Source organism: Aplysia californica, unplaced genomic scaffold, assembly GCF_000002075.1.
Source record: "Aplysia californica isolate F4 #8 unplaced genomic scaffold, AplCal3.0 scaffold00133, whole genome shotgun sequence".
NCBI lineage: Eukaryota > Metazoa > Mollusca > Gastropoda > Aplysiida > Aplysiidae > Aplysia > Aplysia californica.
The window spans coordinates 924,333-949,341 of NW_004797403.1; the positions used below are offsets into that span (position 1 = coordinate 924,333).

The 25,009-nt window shown below is 37.4% G+C and overlaps 1 protein-coding gene across 1 annotated transcript in view; it reads right to left on the reverse strand.

The window, feature by feature from the left end:
* Positions 1-963: 963 nt before the first annotated feature.
* LOC101850949 (alpha-2-macroglobulin) overlaps positions 964-25,009 on the reverse strand; it is a gene marked incomplete in the record, with an annotated part of 114,121 nt that continues 90,075 nt past the window's right edge. Inside the window, 12 exon segments of the mRNA XM_005096613.3 lie at positions 964-4,133; positions 6,376-6,478; positions 7,139-7,295; positions 9,510-9,634; positions 12,598-12,666; positions 14,290-14,445; positions 16,310-16,491; positions 19,349-19,532; positions 21,005-21,079; positions 21,906-22,062; positions 23,165-23,285; positions 24,722-24,901. Of these exon segments, the coding sequence (XP_005096670.2) occupies positions 3,985-4,133; positions 6,376-6,478; positions 7,139-7,295; positions 9,510-9,634; positions 12,598-12,666; positions 14,290-14,445; positions 16,310-16,491; positions 19,349-19,532; positions 21,005-21,079; positions 21,906-22,062; positions 23,165-23,285; positions 24,722-24,901 (1,658 nt within the window).

Here is a 25,009-nt window from a genome sequence, read left to right on the forward strand (position 1 = left end):
AAAATCCATACAGAAATGAGTTCTTTAATGAGCATGAAAGGTGTTGAGCCAAAAAACAAAAATTTGAAAAAAATTCACAAACCTGTGGAAAAATGCAAGTTTCTTCACTTTGATTATTTTGACGAGAGCCTGATTCCACCACGCTGCCTCACAAATATTTCCATGCATGAGTTTGTGTTTACAGGTCTTGAATTCATTCTTGTTATCTTCTTCCATTTCAGATACAAAACAAATTTAGTATTTCAAAATCATGACATCTTTATCTACTACAAAACAGCTCAGCTGCTCCAACAAACATGGAACACAAACATGTGTATATATGTATGTGTAAAAATAAAGAGCACAGACATTATTAAAAGACCAACAGAGTTCTCAAACAGTTAAGACAACATATAAACAGAAAAAAGTGAACATCAAATAGCTGAAGGCAAGGATGAGCAGAACCTCTAAAATATCTTTCTCTGACACATCGGGGGAGCAACACTGGGAATCTGAGAAAAAGTTATAACGATACTGAGCACAACATTTCGGCAAATCAATTTTCTCGGCGAAAAGTAGAATCTTAAACATCACATTGATAACGCTCATCCCGGCAAAAAGAGCCTACTAGAGCCCTTCTTGGATAATTACACCCAGGAAAATGCAAAGATAATGATTTATCTGTCTTCGCTCAAAAGATTCCAGGACTCTGCCCATAATAATAATAATAAATAACAACTGCATTTACATGTATATAGCACATATCCATGCTCTAACTTCTAAGGCATGTTCTATGCACTTTAGAAGTATAATCACCCAAGTAATTAAATACAGACCGGCTTCATATAGTAAACAGGATATGAGTCAAGTTTAGTCATATTTGAGGAGATTTTCTGTCACGCATCATACAATTAGTGAAAAAAAATATCTCTCTGCCCAACATACCTCAAATATTAACTTAAAAATTCGATATAAAATAAATAATCACAAAGGCGGAAAAACTTTTAATTTCCTTATAAACAACCCTTCCACTTGGAGTTCCATTAAGAGCCTTACGGAGTAGATTTGAACAAATGGAGGAATGGTATGATTCAGACCTAAACATAAATGAACAGAGAAGCCAAAATATCTTTTTCATTATTCTCACTTTAAAACATCCAAAATTTGACTATTTATAAATCTTATTATGCCCAATGATCTATACAAATATAAAGCCATACAAAAAAATTAGCTTACAACTCATGGCAGTTATACAAATATTACGGAGTAGCTGATTACATGTACATTAAAACATAAAAGTTGAGACTAAAAGCCAGTGGACACCTTGGTATCTCGCATCCTAATTTACAAGTTTATTTTTACGATTTCATCTCCAAATCACATGAAGAAAAAAAATGAAATAGTCAAAATATTCTTGACATTTCCTAAAGATAAAAACATTAATCACAACCCTCAACAATAAAAGTAGACATTGGTACTTGTCATAGGCCTCCAAAATCCCATGTTTGAAACCTTTGAGAGTTGAAGGATTATGTGTGAATGCTGAGCTTTATGTTGAAATTATTCTTTTTTTTATTCATAAGCCATGACACCTACTCCATCCATCAAAGAAAATCTCAACTTACATGAGTAAAACAAACGTATCACTTTCTTCATCCTTTTCTGGCTCAGAAGAAGAACTTTCATACCAAAACAAGATCAAAACAGCTGTAATTTGTTCAGTTTTTGCATAAAATGAGAGAACTAGATCAAGGCCACCAGTAGCCAGCACCCTCCACTGCCCCAGTGCACTCTATACATAAATAGTACTATCCTGGAGTGATCATGTAAAAGACAGCAAAAACAAATGTCATGACATCTAGCAAAATGAACACATCTCCTTACTGTTGAATGAAATTCTTTAGACATTTTCCTAACATGGGTAAAGAAACGGGATAAAATATGAATAGGTTTATTTAAGTAAAGAAATGATTCGGGACAAGAGTCAAGGCAAATAGAAGTCAATGGAAAACATGCCCAACAAGCATGGCACATGCTATCTCCAGCATCTCAAAAGCTAGTGCACTATCAAATCAAATCAAACACAAATCACAAACAACAAGGACATCTATACAAATTTTCAAAAATGACTCCAAACGGCAGTCACCATAAAGTAAGTCTACACTTTGCTCTTGAATTGAAATATTGGTTCCAGTGCTACTAGTTTATTAACAGGCCATGCCGTAAGATGCCTGACTTCAGAATCCCAAAGGGAGTATTCTACTCTGAGCTGTCCTCATGAAGGCAAAATGCTGGTGAACCAAATAGACACTATTAAGGCATTCTAAAAATGTCTCTGAAGGACTTCAACCCTTGACATGGGAGAGCAACTATCACAGAGGGCAGCAAATCCTATGAGGCGTCGCAAATTACAAATGCAAGTTGTGCACATCAGAAGTGGCGATAAGGCTTTTAAATGCTCAAAATGCGGCAAACTCTTTTCTACCAGAATAAGTCTTATTGGCCACATCAAAAGTCACAAATGGTCTTCTACACGTAGTTCTCTTTCTGAAATTACCTCTGAAGAAACACTGGTCATCATCAGATATTGATGGACAAACTATTATCCGAGACAATATTTCTCATAAGTGAAAAGAAGGCACAATATGATACGAACAACAAGGCATTAGAATTTTCCTCATATAAAACCCAAGCACTCTGCAATCACTTGCTGCTTCTACACACTTAAATCAAAACTTTTCCTGTCATGGAACAAAGCTTTGAACACAAACAGGTAGCTTGCTGGTCAATTTCATAAGAATAGCCAAAAACCAACCCATTCTCATATATATCACACTGATACATAAACAAAAAAAAAGGAAGCGTATTCACATGCTTCTTTTAAACATGCTATCTATTAATTTTCTTTGCTCCCACATCCAAAGCAACAGATCTAAATCTGAATTAAATTCCTCCATTTTTTTAGTCTAGTGCCTAAGAGTTCACAAAATATGTAAGATAATGTTATGTCACTATAGTAACAATTATTGCATTATATAGTGCATACCCAGTGCTCTACAGCATGCTCTAAACACTTTACAACTATTATTACCCCAGCAGACCCTACAAAAATACTGAGAAACATTCTCTGCTTCTCAGGAGGCATGCAGTGCAAGCTGCAGATAACACGCACTCAAACACTAACAAACTGATGATATTTTGCTGTCAAAAGCGGGGTACCCATTCCTCCTTGGGTGAAGTAAGGAAAATTCATGTAAGTGCCTTTCCTATGAACACATCGTCAGGCCCCCAACAGGATTCGAATCTATGACTTTATGGATGGGAGTTCCAAAGCCTAACCGCTAGGCCATTGACCAAAAATTGAAAGAACAATGATGCCATTCAGGGGCTTTGAACCACAACCATTTGCCTGGAAATCATGATAGCTATGAGAAACACATTCAGTCAGAGAAAGAGAATTCAGTAAAATTTTCAAGCAGCATAAGTTGTTAAAGCTTACAAAAATTCATTTCAATTCTAATTCTTCAAATGATGAACAAGCAGAGACAAACATCTATGACTGTTTTAGTGCAAAAGTAAGAAAGAGTACAGGTAAATAGTCAGGAAAGGTAAACATTGTTTGTTGCACTTTGGAAATGTCAGCACACACACACTTTCAGTATATTGGAGTGGCCAGCCAACTACAAGGCGAACAATCTTCAGGAAATAGTTGTGATGAATTTGACCAGCAACTTCTCTTCACAGCTAAGAAAAAGCCATTTAAATTCATTTGCCATCCAGCTATTAAAATTTTCAAGTGATCACGTAACCTTTAACTTCAATTTCGTTGTCACTTATGGAAGAGAGAAATGGTGAAGCCTAAATAGAGTTGACGGGAGGAGAAACCATAAAATGTAAAGATTTTCTGTTCCAAACGCCTTCACGGGTGGTAAGGCTGTATACAGATATAACACAGACAGACAAACTGTCCGAATATGAAAAAAAAGTCAACTGGATGTGTCCGTTCTACACAGAGGCCAGTAAACTGACCAGCGAGCATATCATGACAGTGAGAAGAACATTGGCCAGGTGTATTGGCACGGCCCCATCTATTCCATTGCAGTCGTCATTCCTACAGGATATATTCAGCACCAGTGGCACCTCGCTGGAGATCTCTGCCGAGAAAAGTTGAGAAAATATTGATGGTAATTTTGACACATTTATTACACAAATTAGTGTAGTTGCCTTGTTCATGATTATTCCAGGATGAGACATGTGATTGTCACTTACCTGTATTGCCTGTCCTGGGCAACAACGAACGTCATTGCACATCGGACAGGTCCATAAGTGCTCAGTTCCTCACAGCACCAAAGCCCGCAAGGAAGATTGGCACTTATTTTACAACATGACTTGGACACAGATTTGGTTAGTTACTTAGTCCTTTGAACCTTCTGCACCGAAATATCAGTATGAATGCAACGCAGCAAATACCCTGGGGTACCAAAATATCGATATGACATACCCGCCTAATTATGATGTACGTTTACGGAAATAGAACAGAAATACGAAACATCAATATGCACCAGGATAGTGATATTACAAACAATATAAAATGAGACAAATAAATAAGACCAATACTTATATGAGCTGTTCAGAAGTATACCTAAAAAATCAATGGAATAACTCAGGAGCCCAGAGAATAGCCCATTTAAGGCTCAGGAGCCCAGGGTTCAAAGGGACAAAGGGATAATCATGATCTCACAGGATGAGGTAATTGATTATCACTTATTTTGTCATGATTTTGACACATATTAGGTTAGCTACTTTGTTCATGACCTAACATAACAAGACAACAGATTGTCATGTTGTAAGTTGCCCTTAAACTCTCTCTCTTGCCCTTTTTAAAACCCAGTGGAGCACAGGCCATCAACAACATTACTCCAGCGAAGCCTGTCCTGAGCATCCTTTTCTATCTGTTTCCATGATGTCCCCGCTTTTTCAATTTCTGCTTGTACCGCTCGCCTCCATGTAATCTTTGGTCTTCCCTTCTTACGCTTTTCTTGTGGGTTCCATGTTAAAGCCTGCCTGATGATGCTTGTCGGGGGTCTCCTCAAGGTGTGTCCAATCCATTTCCATTTCTTCACCTGAATGTCTTCCTTTACTGGCCTTTGGCTTGTTCTCTCCCTTTAACTCATTCGCTACATATTATTTTCAGCTTGTGGACAAATTTTTTTCGGAAGGGCGAAATGAGATGATGACTAGTGTGCAGTTCAAAGGTCTTTGGGGCCACAAATTCAAATAAATATCAACACATTATTTACCAAATTTTTCAGTATGGTTTGTAGAATACATCTGTAATATTTATATGTGTATTTTCCAACTTTGGTTCCTGTAAGAGGCGATTATGCAACACAATTTTGCCTGGATGCAGATAAAATTTGAAAATAAAAAACAAATAATCTTTGGTGAAACTCAAAAAATATGTTTGCACCTTGTCAAATGATACATTAAAAAAAAACATACATGAATATAGAACTGGAAAATATTGAAAAATTTCCAGTTATTTGCTTACATTTCATAAAATGAGTACATTTGGATCATAACATCCGATATTGAATTTAAAAAATATATAAAATTTATAATCTTGAAAAAAGGACAAGATGCGTTCACAAACAGAAAAAAAACACTCGCATCTTATATGGAATTATTCAGAATTGCATTTGGAATAAACCTATACTTGTCTTGAGTGGTACTTTTTGTGTAATTGTGTAATTTTGTAGACCAAGATCTAGCACTCAAAAATATTGATTTCTCAATAACAGTGCACTGGCAATATGAGTCCAATAGTATCAATATTATAAAGAAGAGTCCAACATTTCTTTAGTGAGAAAAATAATGATACATTTTGTTGTGTAAAAGTACTAAGACTAGTGTCTGGGCTATAATTTGGGCTTCACGATAAAACAAAGTCGCATAAACTATGAAATCGCGTTTCAAAAGAGAATCTAAACTTCCGATTTTCTGTGGAAACGCTCGACCCGGAAGTCAATGTTATATTATAATCTTTATTTTAACATGGATATGTGGATTGGAATAAAATCTAAGTTAGAATTATAGGCCGGTGCGCGAGCCGCCGCATACTGACAGCACTTTAGCCGTGCCGCCCACCACGGCTCGGCGTAGCGAATGAGTCAAAACAAAAATCCCATTATTTCCTTCACTCATGATTAGAGGCCAAAACAGAAGGAAAAAAACAAACAAAGACTTTTACATCCCTTTTAACACAACCATAAATATCAACAGAACAACATCTAACTCTAACGATGCTTATCTTACTACCAATATTTGCAACTTTCAATGGCTTCTCTCTAGTGTTACAACACAAAATATTATATCACATTGCCCTTAGAACATTACCTGGTTCATAGTAGGAATAAAACTTGGCAGAGCCCGGCTTCTGTACTTCAAAGTCAATTTCTGATTCCAGATCAGCTTCAAAGCAATAACCAGATCCTGGGGGCTGAACAGACAAGAGCAGAACTCAACTTTATCTCACAGGGAAAAAAGGAGCGGGTAGGTGAGCGTGTGTGTGTGTGGGGGGGGGGGGGGGGGAGTGTGTGTGTGCAGGTGTGTAAAAGACAATGTGAGTGTCGGAATGGAAATAGGAAGTAGCCATTTGTACAGGTGATTATCATATACACATGGCTGTAAGAGCAGGTTCCACTGTAGTATGTTTTTTACTTTTCCAAGACAAATTAGAATTCCCATTCGACGTGCCTTGTGCATGGCCACTGCACAACACTGTAAGTGAGCTGCATGTTAAAACATCAATTATACTGATAGGAAATAGGATAAAAACTAAAACAGTGGGGGGTAAACACTAAAGTCTATTTCAACTGTACATTCACTCAGCTGTGGTCACCAAATGAAGGAACTCCACTGCACAAGTGCTCAGAAACCTCACAGATGGCATATATTTTATTCTAGTTTACACACAAAACTTAAAAGGAAATTTGAACTGAATTCATTTGCCAACCAGGTTCTGATTCCTATTTTTCAAGTTTAAATTTTGGCTGTGATACTTGACACGGCTAGATATAAAGAAGTGACGGAGTAGAACTGGAAGTTGGACATGGTACAATAGAAATATTCTTTTCATCCATCAGCGCAAAAGCCTTACCCCATCTGTATAAAAGTGCAGTTCAGTGTCCTCTGGTTCTATGCGTTTGGCGTGTGGGTTTTTCCGCATGAGGGTGGTGACATCATCTAAAACCCGTTCTCCGGACGGCATAATCAGAGAAGCCACCATCATGCTATCTTCTGTCAGTTTGTTGGAGCTGTGGATCATAAAGGGGAAGATTAATACTAACAGAAAGATACCTCAACACCTTCGTCAGTCCAAGAAATGTAGAAAAAAAGTATATTCTTATTTATAACTCAAGGATGGATTATTTTCGTTTTACCTGTTAATGGAACAAAATAACTTTTACTTATCAGAATCACTATCACTATAAAATTACTACAATATCATCATCATCAAAATTAAAGTCGTACTTTTTTAAGCAACCTTCAGTTCGGATCACTGGAAAGCGTTTTCATAAAGACCCAAATATTAGGAAGTTTTTGCAGCCACTCTATCTATTCTGACATTATAAACTAACATAATAAAACATGGTGATATATATGCATTTTTTTTGCAACCAATGATGAGGGACCTCAAATACAAACTTTAATTGTATGTCTTTGAAAACTTTGAACTCTTCATCATCATCATCATCATCATCATCATTATCATCATCAAACTTTCTCACTCAATACAGGAGTATAAGCCACCAACAAGGGCTCTCCATCAATTTCTGTACTGGGTTATAGTTTCCACCTTAAAGTTCGAACCTAAGTCCCGCTTAAGGTTCAAACCTAAGTTCCTGCTCCAAGTACTTTTCCACCTTCCTCTCTTTCTCTTTCCTCATGGATTTAGTCTAAAGGCTTGATGGCTAATGTTTGCTGACAAATTTTTCAGTTTGTATGTTTTTTAGTTTCTGACTTCTGTATTTATTTTCTGTTGATTTATTTGCTCCCACAGTTGTTCATTTCCTTTGGTAAGATCTTTCTTTAACAGTTGTTGACAAATACCAGTAGCATTTTAGAAAATTGTTATGTAAATTTCCATGTTTCCGAGCCATGGAGATGTACACTTTTGATACTGGTGTTCAAAATCCTTATCACTTTTCTTCTTCCTATAGTTCCTCATTCCCAGCATGATTTTTTATCGTGCAAAAACACCTCTTGCCTTGCCTTTTCTTGTCTTGACATTTGTACCTGTTAATCTGATCTTGTCTATGATGCTTCCTAAGAAATTGAAGGAATCAACCTCCTTTCGTGGTGCTTCACTGATGGTCATCTGATCATTGATGGTGATATTGATCCCTAGCATCTTGGTCTTGTCTTAATGTAATTTAAAGCCTTTCAACTGTGAAATGTTTGTAAGATATCTTGCTTTCTCCTTCACCTTTTGGTGACTGTGTGAAGGTAAAGCAAGGCTATCTGAAAAGTTCAAGTCTTCCAGTTGGGTCCATCTAGTCTCATAGATTCCCATCCCTCACATACACAATCTTTGGTTGTGTTCATGATCCAAATATGGTAATAAAAAAAAAAGAAAGTATACATAAATGTTTTACTAATGTATGTATCTGAAAGCTGTCGGTTAACTCTCCTCCATGGATCACTCTGGAGCTTGGTATCCTTGTAGTATTTCTTGAATAGTCTACCTCGTTTTTCCAAGATGCTATCATGTCAGGCAATTTTTCAAGAAGATATAATCACAATGGCTGCAGTCAAAGGCTTTCTCAAGGTCCACAACAATTTTGTCAGCCAGCTGTGCAGATGTACTACGCCCAAAACTTAGTAAATCTTTTAAATTGCAATTCTTATTTATAGCTTAATCTGTGCTTTCGGCCATAAGTGCTCATAAAATATTTCGTCAAAATTTAAATTTTAAATGTTGAGAAAAAGCAAATAAAGATACACATGGTAGGTACAATTGTTAAAAGAAAATTACCCCTACATTTTTTTGTTAAAAGAGTTAAACAGTTTTGTATTTCTTTCATGAAAAATTTCGCTTTCTGCGTTGACTACATTTGAACAGCTTGCTAATGATTTATTTTTATACAGCATTTTATCTTTGGTACTGCAGCAAAAATTATATAAGAGGGAAAATCAAATTTTGATTTAAGTGAAAACTTCAGGCTTGAATCATGACTATTCTATAGCAACACTTTTGTCCTTCCTTTAGTGGTGGAAATGAGCTAGCACTATGTGGGCATGCACTGACGAACAAATACATACATGTAGGAGGACATCGGCAAACACACACACACACACACACACAACACACACACACACAAACACGCGCGCGCCCGAGCACTTATCTCTGTCCCAGTCACAACACTGGATACAAGCTTGACCCAGAGATGAACACACACGCGCGCACACTCACAGCACCGGCACAGGCACACACACACACATACAGATACACACATCTATCCACTCACCTCTTGACACAGGTCTTGACTCTATGTACACTGGGAGAGACTCTGCTGGTCTGAGTCCATAGTGACACTAGAGGTTCCTTAGGTGCAGACCTTTTACCTGGGTAGGTATGGTAGTAGTACACCACCTGAAATGAGAACAATAATTTCTACTTGACTTGAAAGTCTCAAAGAGCACACAGAACCAACATCTGCAGGTATAAAAAACCCATTTAAAAATCTGATGGCTTTCATCATTCTGGTGGAAGTAAAGCTTGATAATTCTTACGAAAGATTAAAATTGTTTTTGGGTTTTTTTAAATTTTCATAGTAGCGGTTTTACAGTGCTTGCATTTGTTTGGGGTGTTTTTTCTCAGGACTCTTGATCTCTTTCAAAGCCATGACTAAATTCTAAATCTTCTGCCATTTCTGTGAATACTGACCAGCAATAAAAGTAAAACTGATTGGTTTGCCAGGGTTGGCCATATGCTTTGAAGTTGCAGGTATTCTGGGACTCACACATACACACAATTCACTCTCTGGAATCAGGTTCTCTATCAGGTTCACTTTATACTCACTTTAGTTTTAGTGAATGTTTTACAGCACTTGCAACACAAATAAGTCATACAAATGCCAAAGATTAAAAGTGTTAACAGAAAGTAAAATACAAAGAAAAGAAGGAGAGCTATGGATGACAGATGTTTGATAAGAAAGAATGACAAAAAAACACTCACACTTAATACTCCAATTGAGTAGCCTATATTTTCACCAAAGACATGCAAGGGATCAGTTGCACTGAGTTATGCTGACACATCAAAAAACTATTCAGAAATAATATTTACCCTGATCACTAAATCTGCCCTTTACCTTTAATAAGAGAAGACTCTGCCTCTGAAACCCCCTACTACTTTTAAGGGAAGACTCGGGTCGGCGATCCCAGGCAATATCGATAAAAAAATTTCAAACTATCCAACTTTTGTTTTTTGATGAAAAACGTCCTTTCACATCTGTTCTATCGGGTCACAATGACAAAACTGTTGAGAATACACCCTAAATGACCTAAAAGAGCGTTGGAAAAGTGCAAATTGCACTAAAAATCCTTTTAAAAATCCGTTTTTTCTCAAAATCTACTTTTTGACATACGTGACCTTCTTGGTGCAAGGAGTTTTCAAAAACTGCAGAAGCTAGAAGCTTCAAATTTGGCACATAGGTGCATGTGAGGGAATATGGAAATAGTGGTAACTTGTGGAAATATTCAAATTTTTTGTAATATGTACCCCAAAATTTCGTCAACTGACTCTCGGGGGTCCATTAATGACTTTGCGCTCACTTTTTTTATTTTTAAAGATAGGTCAATTATCTCTACTAGCCTCTACTAAAACTAAACTAAAGATAGGTCAAAATCCATGTATAGATGCCCAGTCCATATAGGTTTGTACTTGTGAGCCAAATTTCAGGCTGATGTTTCAATATTTACTATGAAATTCTTCTGCACTAAGAAACTGGTTGAAAATCCAAGATGGCCGCCATAGTGACCCATTTTTCTGAAAAAATCAACAAATTCACCCTTAGTATATCCTATTTACCTCTGAACTTCTTGCTTGCACAATTACATGAAAGTGAATAAAAGTAATTTGTTTAGAAAATTTTTCCGGGAGTATGCGTCTCCCCTTAATTCTAATCAAGCTACCTATTGTCGAGGAGAAAAGTGGTTGTCTCAGACACGTGGACGTCTTGTATACAGTGTCATAACAATATGTGAGGCAGCGTGGGGGAATCAGGCTCTCGTCAAAATAATCAAAGTGAAGAAACTTGCTTTTTTTCTGTTGGTTTGCAAATTTTCATCAAATTTTTGTTTTTTGGCTCAACACTTTTCATGTCCATTAAAGAACTCATTTCTGTGTGAATTTTTCTGAAAAACGTTGATTAAAGGCACAAAAAATTTAAATTTTCCGTTACCACGGACTCTTAAGCTAAGGAAATAACTAATCTTTGGCGGCCATTTTCTCACTAATTTTACCTCTGAAAACAGGTGACCCCCGCCTCCTTCATTCGCAAATATTTCGACTTCAAGATAAAAGGATATTTTTTTCATCCAAATAAACACAAGTGAACAAGCTTTACGACGATATCAATAACTCTACATGCCCAAAAACTGACGAGAGCCTGATTCCACCACGCTGCCTCACATGTAAAATTAGTTGCTCGTACAGGTGATTGTCTTAGACAGGTGGCCATTAGTGCAGGTTCAACTGTATAATGTAGTATTCTTCCTACTTTTAATCGTACTCAAGTATAAATAGTCTTACTTTTGTTTTTTATTCTAATCAAAAGTAAATTAGCCTTCTTCATGCTTTTAATTTCAATCAGATATGTTTTGCATCGTGGTAAAATCAGGCATTCGCTAAAATAGTGAAATAGAAGAAATCAACATTTTTCTGCCCGTCTGACAATTTTTCTCGATGTGTTTTTGGGCTCAACACCTTGTATGTCCATTTAAAAACACATTTATGTGTGAATTTTACTGAAAAACGTTGTTTAAAGGTACAAAACATGTAAATTAGCAGTTTCCAAGGACTCCCAAGTAATGAAGTCATCAAAATTTGGCTGCCATTTTCTCTTTAATTTTACTACTGAAACGAGGTGAATCCCACCTCCTTCAATCGCAAATATCTTTACTTTTTTTCAGGATATATAGATATTTTCTTTCATTGAAAGTAAGGCAAATGAACAAGCTTTAAGATGATACCAATAACTCGATAAGCCCAAAAATTGATGAGCGCCTGATTCCACCGCATCATGACACAAATAGTGTTTCTGATTTTAATTTCAATAAAGAAAATATTCTTATATATCTTACCGGACCCGGACCCTATCTTATTGAAGGTCATATACAGAAAGTACGGCTGTTAACCTGTCTCTGTGGGTTGCTGGCAGTTGTTCTGATGTGGTTTGCTCCTTCTTTCCTAAAAAAATCTATCATCCATATCTGTCTTCCCCCTTTTCTTTGCAGGTTACTCTAAAATAACACCTCTAATCTTCTACACTTATACGACCTATTTGTGTTGCAAATGCCATAAAATTTTTACTAAAACTAAAAACTTTCACTGACCTTCACAACACTTATTGCCTTGGTAGGGCCGGTGAGAGTCACATTGACTTGTGTAGTGTTGGCCGGGAGCTGACAGGAAAAGGATTTGCACCGGGAAATTGGGGGGGGGGGGGGGGGGCAGAAGAAGAAAACAAAAGACAAGTTTATAAATCACGAATGAGATATTCGTTTGGCAAAAGAATCCATGCATATTTCGACTGCTTGGTGTAAGACTCATATCATACGTCACTTTTCAAAATGATGCATAGAAGAATCATACACTGAACAGTCGATTTGTTTTCATGATATAAAGCAATATGTTTATCAATACCTACTTTCAGAACACAGAACAATAGATAACTGATGCTGATCACAAGGCAGCATCCCTTGAGCAACACCTGTACTCTAAAACAAAGGATGGAAAGAAAATGGGGTTCCTGTGACCATGAATATATTTAAACTAAAAGGGTTTAAATCACTGCAGAAACTGTCTTCAGGAAAAGGGTATGCATAAATGTAAATTATTTACAGCAAAATAGTCGATATCACTTAATAAATTGTTTAAAGAAGAATGGTTTTCATCTAAGTCTCAGTTGTTAAAAACAAAACGGTTTTACAACAGTGAATAAATAGTAAAAAGCAAAGGGATTGCATCAGTATATAAAGAGTGTAAAATAAAAGAGTTCAGGTCCCTTATTGAATTACCGCAGTATTCTCTGATTTAAAAAATCAGCTCATTTTTGTAGGTTCGTAGGTTGCAGGTAGGAATAGCACAGGGTGACTTTCGGACATGCTGGAGGAGGTCAACATGCGTGAAATCAGGAGACTTTCGTCCTGAATCAAGTCATTGTCCTCGGAGCCACCCATTGAACAAGAAATCCCACATTTTTTAAAGCTTTCACAACCGTGTCAGAATGGATGTTTTCCCAAGAACTAACCACCCATTCGAGGACGATATATCTGAACATTTCGATGCTGGCTACATGTTCTGTGTTTAATATGGAGGGTATACTTTTGGACCTCATTAAAAAACAAATTACTTGTGTCATTGGTAAGTGTATACCGTATTTTAAGCTAAATGTTTTATACTGCTGTGTCAATAATGCAACAGGTTTTGTATCTTTTACAGTTCGTTTATCCTGTGATGCCTTGTGAAAGAACAGACACACACACACACACACACACACTCAAAACCACCCCAACCCACCAAAGGGAGGTGCAATCTGTGCTGGAAAAGTGTGGCACGTAAAACAGGAACACTAGAGGACATACACTGGGATATCCATGTCTGACAATTGCAGAGGTGCACCATCTGGTCTGCCACCATATCTTTATATACTTATCTTTGAATCAATCTATTTATATCTATTAAACTGTCAAGATCTGAAAAGAGGGAAGTAGTACATCGAGCAATCTACTTCCTCTAGGACTACCGTCCAGGCAAAGCTGTATCATGTATATATCACTTTAGTCATTATCGATATTGACCAACAGGCAAAGAGAAAATAAGACATCATCACACTAATACAAAGGGAAAAAAGAACACAAGAGCCTCGCCATCTCCTCTAGGGAGAATTGACAGTATCTCTGGAGTATGGATTAGGTTCATTTCCACATGGACTTTGACACATCAAGGGGAAAAGTGAAAATGTGCCACAACCGAAGCCAAACTTAATAAAGTACGGACAAGTTTGCAACAAATCCACATCTCACCTCTACAGTTTGCAGAAGGACAGAACGAGAACCAGAAATGTCAACTTTTATCGATTTCCCAGTGGCTGGATCAGTAACAGTGACCATGCTAGATGGAGTGGCACGATGAGACAGCATACCGAAATCAGAAAATGCCTGCAGTGTCATCACAGTATCCTGAAATGTAATGTTTTATTTTTTAAAATGAAGCAAAATGTCACATCTCATACAATCTGATATGGAATGTCATAAAGATAAAATGAGTCACAGTAAAACCTTTGTATAGCATACGTGGCTTATAGTGTACTCTCAACTGTACCATTCACTTTCTGAACGGCCAAGTTCCACTGAGTATTTGAGAATATAGACAAATGTGAGGCATCGTGGTGAAATCAAGCACGGTTCAAAATAATGAAATAGGCTAGCAGAAAACAGCATTTTTCTTCCCATTTGCCATTTTTAAAGAAATTTTAACTTTTTTGGCTCAGCAAGTATTATGTCCATCTAAAAACACATTGCTGTGTGTGTGTTATTACTGAAAATTCTTGATTAAAGGCACAATTATTTAAATTTACAGTTCCCAAAGACTCTCACGTTTTGCAATTCCCCGAACTTTGGCAGCCAATTTCTCTCTAATTTTACTTCTGAAACCCAAGTAACCTCAGCTGCTTCAATTTGACATATCTCCACTTCTATTGAAGATAAATGGGTAATTTTTTATCAAAAGCAAGACAATAGAACAAGATTTAAAATGATACCAATAACCCCATATGCCCCAAAATTGACGAATCTCTCTAATTTTACTTCTGAAACCAAGAGACCTCAGCTGCTTCAATTCGACATATCTCGACTTCTATTGAAGATAAATGGGTGATTTTTTCATCAAAAGCGAGACAATAGAACAAGATTTAAAATGATACCAACAACCCCAGATGCCCAAAAATTTACGAGCCCCTGATTCCACCAAGGCGTGACCCAAATGATAAAGAGCAATAGTTTTACCAAATTCAGTAATGCCACCCAATCAGCTGCGGAGAGCAAGTTTTCTCGTATAGTAATTTTACCACCAAGAGAAGCTTACACTGGCCTCTCTTCTCTATCCATCCCACGGACATACATGTGCGATGATTAATAAAACAAATATTTCTGCCGGTATGGCAATTTTTCCGACTTTTAGTTTGTTAGGCTGAAAAAACGTTGATTAAAAACACAGAAATGAAAATGTTCCATTTCCAAGTACTCTCAAGCTACATGAGTCAACAAACTTAGGAGGCCATTTTCTCGCTTATTTTACCTTTGAAACCAGGCAACCTCACCTCTTTCAATCACAAATATCTCGACCGCTGTTCAAGCATTTTTTTTTGTAAAATAAAGATAAATAAACAGACTCTAAGATAATACCACCAATAACTGTACATGCCCAAGAATTGACAAGCACCTGAGCCATTGGTGTCCTGACAGATATTACTGTCGAAATTACATGAAACGTTAGATCAGTCACCACATTGATGGAATATTATATCACAATCATAAAATGATATGAAAGTAACATGAATATCATCATATTGCTAAACATGAAAGGAGTGTTAGGTGGCAGTACTGAACTGACATGTAATCATACAAAAATAAGAGAAGGAAACTGAAAGAAGAAAAAAAATGAAAAAAAAGGAGGGGGGGGGGAAGAAGACACGTAATAAGATAGTCGAGGAGGGGAGTGGGGTGGAAAGGAAGTAGAGCAAAAAGGAAGATTAAAAAGTAAAGAGGGAGAGAGAAAAAGAGGAAGCAAGAAGAGGACCGTAGAAAGGAAAACAAAACATGAGAATAAAGGGAAGAGACATATAGAGTCTAAACAAAAGAGAAAAAAACAATTTCTCACTTTAAGAGATATCCAAAAGCATTTCTTATTTCCTTTTCCATAGAATTCTACTGTTTACTAATATCCACTGGAGGAGTTAACTGAAAATAAGAGGTAACACTTTAGTCTCTAATCAAAAGGTACCCATTTCTTTATTCTCATTTATTTAGAAGCAGAAGAACTCACCTGAGTGCTGTGGAAACCTCCCTCACTGTTCTGTTCAGCTTGCAGCCATTTCATAATAGGCAAACCTAGGTTTAACTGATCCATATGGGTGTAGGCCAACAGACAATATGCTCCCATCTCGACCATTTTTGAAGGAGGAACTATTTCTTCTTTAGAGAATGGTGACCATGACGCTCCATTTTCTGTGAATTAATTTATTTCAGTAAAAAGAAACACATTGGCAGTCATGTTCATCTTGTGCAGAGCAGGAGTGAGATAGAGAGAAACAGAAGAGGGAAAGAGAAGTAAGACCTACAAGTAGCAGCCTCCAACCGCTCATTACCTGATGGAGAAATAGAATTTCCAGACTGTGGGACTCTCATAACTACACTGAAATCCTCCATTTTAGACACATAAGAGATAAACTGATAAAAATCTCCTTTCTAGAACTAAAAAGGAAACAAAGTGACTATTTCTCCAAACGCTCGGGAATACAAACTTGACCTCTATTTCTCCGAACGGTTTCCATTCTCGAGATTTTTGGTTATTTGCCAAGAGTTCGGCTTCATATTTCATTCTGCCATTCTGCGAGGACTGGGGAGAGGCATTTTTTGCATCGAATTCAATTTCTAGAGATTTTTAGAAGTCTTAATATTCAGATACTTAAATTGTGGTTGGGGCAACGTTCCAGGACTCTTCATTTGAAAATACCTTCAAAAGGTACAGCGAGAAAACAAGACTGCTCGACTTTGGCAGTAACACATTTGGCATTTAGCCAGCCCTAAGTAAAAACTAAATCACAAAAAAATCCCTCCACCCCCCCCCCCCTCAACATTACACACACACACACACACACACGAACACTTATACACACACACACACACACACACACACACACACACACAAACGCGGGCCACTTCATTCGCAAATAACAAAAAAATCTCGAGAACGGAAACCGTTCGGAGAAATAGTTAAAGTTTATTTTCCCGAGCGTTCGGAGAAATAAAACCAGCCAATAGGAAATAGATCGCTAGTCTAGATCTAGATCTAGAATCTATGTCGCATACGGAAAGAACATATTTGCTAGATCTAGAGTCTATATTTAGAAAACATAAATTCAATTCAAGAGTTGGGAAGTTGTTTTATCAAAGGATTAACGCTTTGTCAGCGGGGCTGTTGTACCCAACACAGCTTGAGTTGGCTCTGACAGGCAGGGCCTGTAATAGATTGACTTTGATCATCTATTACAAGCACACAGCTCATTGAATACATGGAGGCAGCCATCAAGGGTACACCAGAACTGATCTTTATTCAAAAGAGTTACACAACAACAGAAAAGAGGCCAAAGAGGTTATAAATAGAACTAGAGGTCTTAGCTGTGACATCACGAGTGTCAAGCTTGAGGGGCGTGTCGCCATTCCGGAGAGGAATAAAAGGCCAGTCGGTGCATGGGAAGGAACACTTTTCAATCACGGATTAATGACACTCTCCGAAGTCTTTTGATGTTGATTTCTTTTCATGTGATTTGCCTATCGCTAAAATATACTCATTGGGATTTTTGTTATTGTTTACTCTTAAATGAGCCAAATAATCTCCAAATAATGTAAATGGGACCTTTTATACGATGAGACCATATTATGGGTGAGTAATATTGGCCCTCGAGAATCAGGAATGTGACTGAGGAGCTACTAGATGCTTCAGCTGCAGCTGTAGCACACCTTCAAGGCTCGCTGAACGGAAATGAACAACTGTCGATGTTGTTGAGATGAGTGAATATGAAATAGCCAACCAGTCTTAACTACCCACCAAAAAGGTCGGTGTAATATTCTGTCTCATTTGCGGAACCATTGCCAAACAGCTTGTGCAACATCAGCAGCAGGGGTACATAAAAGAAGGGGAGTTGTGTAGCCAATCACCATTGCCAATCAACGTCAATTTGAGAAAATATTGTGAACATTTTAGACAAACCGGCTATTTATCTAAGTGTTGCATTATAAAATGCTGTCAGTATATAATTATTTGTGGCCGATACTAAACAGCTCTCTTTGGGTGTGAGTACAGGATCCTACAATGCATGATTTACAGTATCCTAGCCTACAATTAATTGCTCATTTTGAGACAATAACGAATGAATATTAAATAATTAAACCAGTCTTAACCCCCTTCAGACTCTAAGAAAACCAAGGCTTTGCATCAGTAGAAGGAGAATGTAGACAACATGACATAAAAGCAATCCATTTTGTGAGTATGAAATTGTCCTTTTTCTTAACAAACTCAATTACTCACTATGTCTCCATCCGCCCCTCCTCACCCCGCCTGAGAAAAACAATCAATATCTCATATCATATCTCTCTATTCATTTGTAGCCCACATTTAAGTGTTTATGTAATTTCCCAGAATCGATCAGCAGGTGCGGTATTGTGTTGAGTGTATGTTATATGATTAAACAACAACAGCAAACAAAAAGAAAACTTAAAATAAAACTGAACTGAGCTTCAAAGTCTATGAAGACCTATGCGTTGCAAGGGACACGCATCGTGACAGCGCTGTTTCCTATCCTCTCAAAAATGGCGACAAAGCAAGCTGAGTGGGCCCACTCAACTATAGTGAGTTTACGTGGGTGACATCACAGTTGCGACCTCTAGTACTATTATAACCTCTTTGCAAGAGGCCAAAGGGGACACAATCATGATAATCAATAGGTTACTACTTAGAAAATATCTGTCCCTTTGTGCGGATGGGAGAGTAAAACATCAACTATCATTACCATCAATTCTCTGACAGAGTGAGAAACACAACTATGATCCTTGATAATAAAAACAACAGTTATAACAATTAATAACATTGGTATAGCATATGCCCTCACTCAACAGCAAGCACTATGTTTGTTAAGTGCCCCAAAACAGCATGTCTTCAAGACAAAAGTTGTTGAATTGCAAGAATGAGTGTCCTCAACGAGTTTCAAAAAGAAAAATTAGACTTGGACCACACCAGAGCCCTCACAAACCACCTTTAGACGATCCTAATAAAGATGATAACGATTGTAACAAGCTTACTTACCCTCAACAATTATAAGAATGTTGTCAACTATGTCTATGATGTCATCAGTTCGCTCCGGTACAAGGGATAGAGTGTAGGCTGTGAGGGCACCCAGGAACATTTGATTTCTGCTACTAAGGAATTGCAATGTCACTACCTGCTTCATGTAAGCCATCGCTTTGTTGATCTCTACATTCAGGTCAGTCTGGGGAGAAAAGTAAACAAAGCAACCTCTTGCAATACATTTCTCAGTTGTTTTAGGCAGAAATTCTTTGTCTTCTCACGAATAATTTTTCTGTAGGGATATTGTATTCCTCTCAGCCTGGGTTGACTGTGCATGACAGGCAAGGTAGGAAGCCCACCTCTTAAATGATCTATCTAAATTGTGTTGATGGGGCCATAAAAACACCTACATTAAGACCCTTGCTACACATCAATAACCAGTTGAAGTTCTTTTAAAGCACATTAAAAAGTATGAAATATGAGGCAAAATGTACTCTTAAAGAATTCTTATACATTCCCTAACAGAAATTTTGTTTACAATGGCGTTTCATACATAATGCAAACCACATCATCATACTATGCAAATAAGTAAATGCAACATCCATATGGAGCAATGTTCTCCAAGGTATTTTCCAAAAAAAAACGCTTCACGAAAACAGAAGATAACATAATAATGATGACAATAATAATAATAATAATAATAATAATAATAACAATAATAATGATAGTAGTAATAATAATAATAATAAAAATAATAATAATAATAATAATAATAATAATAATAATAATAATAATAAAAACAGTTTGTCCATCAATGTCTGAACAATAACCAAAGCATCTGCAGAGGAGAATATTTCTTGTTTTAGTTTTACTAAGGTTTTACGGCGCTCGCAAGTGCATATGGTCATATGAGCCCCAAGGGTCGGATGTCAAGAGAGAAGACCAAACAGGTAATCAGGCTTACTCTGCTCACCTCTCTAACCTGAACAGTACAAAAATTCTGCTTCGACTATCAAGACACCCCGGAAAAAGCAGTTCACAAGAGAGTGACAAACATACAAAGAAGTAGAGGAAAAATGAAGATAGTAAGGATGAAGAAAGAAAAAGCAGCAGTTCCCTCTTTGTTGTTCCGGCACAGTATGAGCATGACATTGATAAATCAGCCCATTTACAATTCTAATGTGCATAAGAACATGTTAATATCCCCCCCTTTGGGAATGATCTAAAGACACTTCAGTCAGTAGTACTGCCCAGGGGAGGATGAATGTTTCTTCAGCAAACTAGAAGAATTAATAAAGGTTAAGATGGCTTGTGAATTCTTCTATGGCTTATGTGACCAACTTTGGGAGAGAACAGTAAGCCACATTTTGAGCATTTAAAAACTTCTTTTCCACTCATGGATAAACATGGCTTGCAAGCTTCCCTCTTGGCTTCAACATTTCTTATTTAATCATTTGTGAAGCCACAGTGGGTGGTCCAATGGCATTATCACGAGATATGCATTGTGTGTGTGAGTGTGTGTGTGTGTGTGTGTGTGTGTGTGTGTGTGTGTGTGTGTGTGTGTGTGTGAGTGTGTGTGTGTGTGTCAGTGTGTTGGTACTCAAACAGTGTCTATAGTCCAGTAAAACAAATATTTTAACTGACTCTTCTTTACATGTTCTTTTCTTTCCTCACCTGAGTGAACTTCCTCACTTCCAACATGGCCGCCAGGACGTAGACAGTGAGGGCAGGCCCTTTTGAGGTGCCCGACTGAGGAATGATACAGAGAGAGGGCGAGAAACATGAAGACACAGTCTTTATAGAAAATCCTCAAAATGACTACAACTCTTGCACGATACAGCTTCTTTGTCACATTGAAAATATGAATTTGTACACTGAATTTCTATACCATCTTTTCAAGTTCACAGTACAAAGTTACTGTATGATTGTGAATCTGGTAACTTCTCCAGAGGAATGCAATAAAAGAAAAGCAGAAAGATAGTTTCTCCTCTTGTTCTGTTCTTTTAGCAGGTGTTCTCTCTGTCCACTGTTATTTCCACTCCTCAAAGAGCTATCTTCCTTGTTGGAAACCTTTGAAAGGGGTGATAAATTAATTGATGGTAATCAAAGAATAATAAATCTGGGGGGTTGGGGTGGGGTAGAGAAACAATGAAATTTGTCACAGTAAAGTAAGGCTCAAATGACACTCAAAACTTGAACGGTCTGGATTAAAAAATTCAACCCACTTTTTATTGCTAGACATGCAAAATGTTCTTGGCAAATTGTCAAAATGACATTCACTTGTTGAAACTCAACAATATCAGTTTGAACATTTACAAGCAAAGCCACTCTATTTGCTGAAAAATCTTTCCTTGAGCCTAAATTTGCTTAGGCTAATTCCCTTGTTCTTTAGAATTTCCCTTTCATTTTGGATTAAGTCCTGTTTTGGTGCCTGGAGTTCAGTGCATTCAAAGCGATTTACATAAAAACCAGAAAAATGGGGTACAAGATAGTTCTAAGCTTGCAAATTTCCCCTTGTGGCATAAATTATTTGCATTCAACGATATGTCCCAGCATAAACTGTCTATGCACTTACTGTCATTCCCTGGTGGATAATTTTGCCCCGTTCTTCAAAGCTACCATCAAACTTCTGCACACTTTTGAGAAACTCGATCCCCTTAGTCAGGACTTCATTGGAGACATCGATGTAAAGGGATGCTTGGGCAAAACTCTTTATGACAAACGCCGTCAACCTAGAGAGTGGTCCGTGGTGGTGGTGGTGGTGGTAGCAGGGTAAGGGGGAAGGATAATTAATGTGGCATGAGACAAAATGAGGATATACACACTTAAATCAAATATGTGTCACAACGTGGTGGAATCAGGCGCTTGTCAATTTTGGGGCAGGTGGAGTTATTGGTAGCTTCTTAAAGCATCTTCAGTCATCTTGTTTTTAAAAAAAAATTTAATCAACATCTCAAATAGAAATCGAGATATTTGCAATTGAAAGAGGTAGGACTCGAATAGTTTCAGAGGAAAAATCAGCGAGAAAAGGGCGCCAAAGTTTGGTGACTGGTGACTTCCAAAGCTTGAGACTCCTTGGAAATTATGAATTAAGATTGTTATGCATTTGATCAAGGTTTTCAGTAAAATCCACACATGAAAATGTTTTTAAATGGACATAAAATGTGAGGAACCAAATATATAATTTTTTTAGTTGTAGCACAGCAAAGAAGATAGAAGATAACTTGTCCGTGAATATGAGACAGTTCACAGCAGGGACAGCGGTCACCTATATAAGAACGCCTCTACCTCTTAACCGTATCCGTACGTCACGTTTTCCTATTGTATCCATACGACGTGGGGAACTCTGTGCCACCACTTATCAAAGAGGAAATTTACTCATTAATCCGATCTGTACGCTATGTATAGCAATCAGTCAAAATGATTTTTCAAGAAATACTAAAATTTTCAAAGAGATCTTCGTACTAGAAGTATTCTAAAATGTGAAGAATACAACCCCGGAGGTACAAAATGACCCCAGGGCGTACAGATAGGGTTAAACAGACAAAACAACTGCCTATGAGATAAAACTTTATCCTATACATTATAAAGGACACAACTCGAACTGGGTAGTTTTGCTGAAACGTCAATTCAGGGCCTGAAAAGAAAAAGTTGCTAGACAGAAATTAAAACAACTAATTAACAAAAACCAAGGAAAAAGAACGATATGCTGAGAATATTGAAGTATGTTCCACTAACAACAAAGTTTCTGTAAAGACAAATAAAATGGGTCTCGCATTTTGGAAAAAAAAAACAACAACAAAAAACCCAAACTTATAGAATCACTATTCTTACCAGGTGCTTCCAGGAGTCCTGGCTTCAGAGCTGTGTTGGTCAACCCTATTAGAACTGCCTTCACCCCAAGCACTGAAGGAACCGTCTCTATGGCGGTACCTGCTAACCTGCCTTTGGTAACCTGGCAAAAGAAATATTTTGTATCCTAGACATTTTGATTCATATATACAATGCAGTTTGATTTATTGTTTGAGAGTTTCTGATCTGGGCGCAAGGTAGCACAAAAAATCCCCAGATCTGTTGTAAGTCGTTAAATCTTTATCTCCGGCAAGCTGCTCCCAGCGGTGCTCGGTCGGAACCATTGTGCTGGTGAACTGCTGACAGCGGCTCAGGCACATTCCTTTATGGCGACTTAGACATCAAATTACTTTTCTGCAGGTCTCTTTTATCGGGATTTCATACATAAGATGAAGAACTATCACAATAGGTTCACTTGTTTTGATTTAATGATCAATTTGGTGGCGATTTTGTCATTTTTAGATTTAGTGCTAAAAAAGGGCACCGGCATAGTGCGTTTATCCCCCCTCTGAGATAAAAAATTAAACAAATTAGCTACTGATCATAAATATTGTTCTTGTGTGGTAGACATTTTAATTCATATACATTTAAGTTTGATATATGTATATATTGTTTGAGAGACCCCTCTCTGGACACAATTGGTAACAGCAAAAGAGCTGTCAAACCGAAATTAACAATTCTTCCGTCCCCCAAAATAGCTCCCGATCATAACAAGAAACCTGCAAATCATTTTTAAAACTTGTACCTGAAATTTTACAGACATGTCAGCGGTCATGCAGGACAAGCCAATATCTCTGTTGATACCATGCCAGCCTGAGATTCTTCAATCTAGCTTGTGTGACAAGAGTTAAAAGTTACAGCTCAGTCCCTTCTGAGACGAGTGATGAATCAGAGATTGTGTCTCCCAAATTAATAACCATGCAGTCTTGAAAGAAATATACAAGTACAATCCAGACCACACTGTGATTCAGTGTGCTCTGTTTCAAGAATATGCCAAGCTGACTTCTCATCAGTTTTTCAGGGTTTTTCTTCTATCTTCAGTCAAGTGCATAAGATAAGATCAGAAAAGATCTCAATGTTTATTGTCCAGATGCTGGTACATTGGTTTGACGTTTCATGTTTCACTCCCCCCCCACCCCACACCATAGGCACACGTATACATACACACACAAACATACACGCACACGCACACGCACACACACATGCACACACACATGCACAAGTGCATGCACACCCATGCACACATGCTCTCCATCAAAAATCCACTCTTCCACACACATTTTACACATCTACACATAACATAATTATGCTTACACTCCCAAGCAGACCCACAGTTACATGCACATGATATAAATGAACATTCATTATTAACAATAATACTGTTTAATACATGAAATTATGGATCGAATTTGAGATCAAACTGCAGCTTTCAATATAACTTACGAGTGCACCTTGAGTGCTGTGGAATTTCTATAAAACTTGCGTATGCAAACTGAGCGATGCAATACTTGACAAACTAGAAACAGTATCTGTACTCACCAAACTTCATATTTTCAATCATTTTGTTTACAAGGTCATCCATGCCAACTTGGTCGGTTGATTTGATGTATCTGACGCCAAAGATATTGGGTACTGTTGTAATCATGTTCTGCTCACCACAGCCGAAGGGTTGGGTTACCAGCTTATCAAGGTTGGCAAGAGCTTGACCAAGCACATCTCCTGTCGGTGACAAGTTAAGAAAAAATCCTGAATTCAGCAAGCAAAATTCATAATCAATATACTTAAAATCCGGAACATTTACATCAAAACAAAAACACTATGAACCCC